General features: G+C 44.4%; 1 protein-coding gene and 1 pseudogene across 1 annotated transcript; both read right to left on the bottom strand.

The window, feature by feature from the left end:
* Positions 1–3,266, bottom strand: part of LOC117452653 (phosphatidate cytidylyltransferase 2-like) — a 148,450-nt pseudogene that overhangs the window by 37,376 nt on the left and 107,808 nt on the right.
* Positions 1,994–3,232, bottom strand: LOC139434364 (E3 ubiquitin-protein ligase TRIM35-like). Its single transcript, XM_071204237.1, has one exon. The coding sequence runs from the start codon at positions 3,230–3,232 to the stop codon at positions 1,994–1,996; it is 1,239 nt and encodes a 412-aa protein (XP_071060338.1).

Below are 3,266 nucleotides of genomic sequence, written 5' to 3'. Positions count from 1 at the left end.
GGTGAGACGCCTCCTCCTTCTTCTTCTCTCGGTTTTTGGCGGATTGCAAACAACTTTAAGGTGCATACCGCCACCTACTGAACATGAGTGTGAACCATCATATCATTCCATCTCCTAACTCATGGACGTATGTATCTATGATCTAATAAAAAAATAATAAAATAAACAAAAAACATAAAATAAACAAAAGAAAACAATCATAATAATAATAATAATACATTTAATTTCGAAGCGCTTTTTCAGGTGCTTAAAGACCCTTTACAGTGGTTTGATAAAACATGATAAAATAGAATTAAAAAAAATATATATATATTAAAACAGCAACACAACATAATTCAGGGATCTTCATTTCTGGATGCAGCATCAGCTTATTTTTTTTTGGTTTTCTTTGGTTCCAACATGCTTCCATTGACATGGTCTTGAAACCTCTCTTATGGTTGTGATCCTATTTGCCACAAATGTGTGGAAATGCTTGTCCTCTTTGTTGATGTACTTCAGAACTGAAGTACTGTCTGTCCAAAACACAGACTCATCCAAATGAAGTTGAAGCTCTGATTTTCACATCATATCCACTCTGGCAGCCAGAACAGCAGCTGTTAGTTCCAGTCCTGAAATGGTCACAATTGTTATGGGAGTAACTCTAGCCTTTCCTAATAGGAAAGCAACATGAACATCGCCTTTGCAGTTCAGTAGCCTGATGTAAGTTACAGTCTCGTAGCCATTTTCACTGGCGTCAGCAAAGTGATATAGTTGAGAGTGTATGGGTTCACCGAAGTCCATTGGCTTCATACATCTGTCCACTTTGAGTGATGCCAACAACTTAGTCTCCATTGTTGTACAATATCTGGTGGCATGGCATCATCTGTCTTTGTTCGTTGTTCTCGCGTCCAGGAGAGAAGCTTAGAATAAAGAGACCAATGGAGTCTCTGGGTGTCTGCAGCGAAGGAGAGAGACCCAACCACGGACGTCGGCTCGTTATGTATCCTCCGTTGGCTCCTCCTCACGTGCAGGTTGGCGTAGCAGGGGGACCTCCCACCTCGGTCTTCAATGTCCGTTATTGGGCATAACAGAGGATTCAGACATTGTACATTCAATACATAACTTAACACGCCTTTTCTCCTCATACTCTCTTTCATGACTTTGTATTTAATGCATTTTAATGGCCGCAATCGTTGTTTACTCAAAAACGAACGGAAGTCAAGCTTACTCGTGATATTTCTGAGATCCCTTCCGGAATAGCTTTTCAAAATAAACTTTAGCCGCAGTCGAATACTAACCGTAAATGTTTTCACAATAAAACAATTTTAAGTTTACTGTATGATTAAATCAAAATACATCATTAAACATTGATTTTAATTTCTTACACATCCCATCCACAGCTTCTCCTGCAAAGCTCTTGTCTCTTATCTTGGATGGCAAAAGTGACTGGTGCCAAAATACCCAAAGGATCATACACCGAGCTTGTTGTGGATCGCATGCCACGTCTGGTTAGAGCCTGCTGTTTCACTTCCATCTTAAACTTAAAGGAATCTGACTCGTCGCACCAGAGTAGTCCCAAAGCTCTCTCAAGAGGAAGATTGTCTCTATCCAGATCCAGGTCCTTTAGCTCTTTAGCCTTCTGCTCTTTTGCGATTGTGTGCAAAACTGCCCGACTATTGCTGATCAATTTTTCCAGCACAAAACCTCCTCTTTTACAGAGAGCATTAAGATGTTCAACCATTTGTATTGCTGCCTTCTCTGAGCCCAAACCCATCAAACAGTCATCCACATAGAAATTTAGCTTAACCGCTTCAACAGTCTCAGCAGAAAAGTCAGACTTGTTGTCGTCAACAGTTTTCCTTAGCGCATAGCTAGTGCAACTGGGAGAAGAGACAGCCACAAAACAAATGCACTGTCATTCTATATTCCTGGATCTCTCTGGTGAAGTCTCCCTCTGGCCACCAGAGAGATCCAGGAATACAGAATGTCGGATTTTGGCCGCTACAATCATCGTTTATGTCTGTTGTTCTACAGTCAGAGAGACCTTCACTGGTAACACCTTACATGTGTGTAGATAGGTTTCTGGACCTGGTAGTGACTGTGCTGAGTATTTACCTCCATAATAATCTATTCTCCATAATCTAGACCCTATGCTTCCTTTCCCCTGGACAGACTCTGCTAACACTCCCAGTTCCCAGATTACATTGTCTCCGACATGGACATCCCAGCTGTGAATCCCTGAGTTAAAGCCCTCAGAGCCCAGGACAGACCAGTAGTGACTATCAAACCTCTCTGGATTATCAGGAAGTTCCTGTCTCACTCCTCGTCTCACACTGGTCAGACTTTCAGACAGGATGAGTCCAGGACTAGCAGTGTTTGGGTCCAGGATGGGGGGAGAGTAGGACACCATGTCCTTCATCTTCCTCCAGATGTTGAAGCTGAGGTTGCCCAGGTGTTTGGCCTGGTCTATCAGAGCTCCTGAGGGCAGCTGTGGATCCTCCAGCAGGGGGCGCTGCAGTCTCTCCACTGCAGCCTTGTAGTTTTGCAGGAAGGAGACGTCTTCAGCTCTCAGCTCCTCCTCTGTGGCTCTGACTGTGTGTGAAAGAGCTGCTTTCTCTCTGCTCACAGCCTCCATCTTCTCCTTCATCATCCTCCTCTTCTGCTCCTCTTCCTCCCTCAGTGCAGCCATGCTGGCCTCCTCTTCCTCTTCTAGAAACTGGTGAAGCTTCTTAAACTGCTTCTTAATCTGCGTCTCTGTGTGTCGGGCCTGGACCTTCAGGTGTCCTGCCGTTTGATCAAACCTCAGTTTAACTTCTTCAAAAGTCTCTAACTTCTCCTTTAAGGGCTGCAGAGTTTCCTGAAGCTCCTTCTTGTGTTGTCGAGCAGCTTCATCGGTGGGTCTGAAACTGTGGTCGCTGTGTTTCTCTGAATCTCTGCAGATGACACACACTGGCTGCTGATGGTCCAGACAGAAGAGCTTGAGTTTCTCAGAGTGCAGACTGCAGAGAGCCTCTGGAGGTCTCTGACCTCTCTCCTGTAGGAAACTCTCACACAGGTTCTTCAACACCAGGTTACAGGGAGGGTCATAATCTGAAGGTCTCTTACAAAGTGGACACTCTTTGATGACTTTCTCCATCCACCAGTTCTGCAGACAGGCCCTACAGAAGCTGTAGCTGCAGGACAGGACCACAGGATCTTTAAAGATCTCATGGCAGACAGTACAGCAGAAATCTTCCTCTAATCTGGAAGCCATGTTGTCTGTGAGTGAAGCAGTAAACTCAGCAGCA

This window comes from Pseudochaenichthys georgianus, chromosome 9 (genome assembly GCF_902827115.2).
Source record: "Pseudochaenichthys georgianus chromosome 9, fPseGeo1.2, whole genome shotgun sequence".
NCBI lineage: Eukaryota > Metazoa > Chordata > Actinopteri > Perciformes > Channichthyidae > Pseudochaenichthys > Pseudochaenichthys georgianus.
Note: the sequence above shows the minus strand (reverse complement) of the source record. Positions and strands in the feature narration are given on the sequence as shown.

Coding starts and splice junctions, on each gene's coding strand:
- LOC139434364 (XM_071204237.1), bottom strand. CDS start 3,232: ATGGCTTCCAGATTAGAGGAAGATTTCTGCTGTACTGTCTGCCATGAG.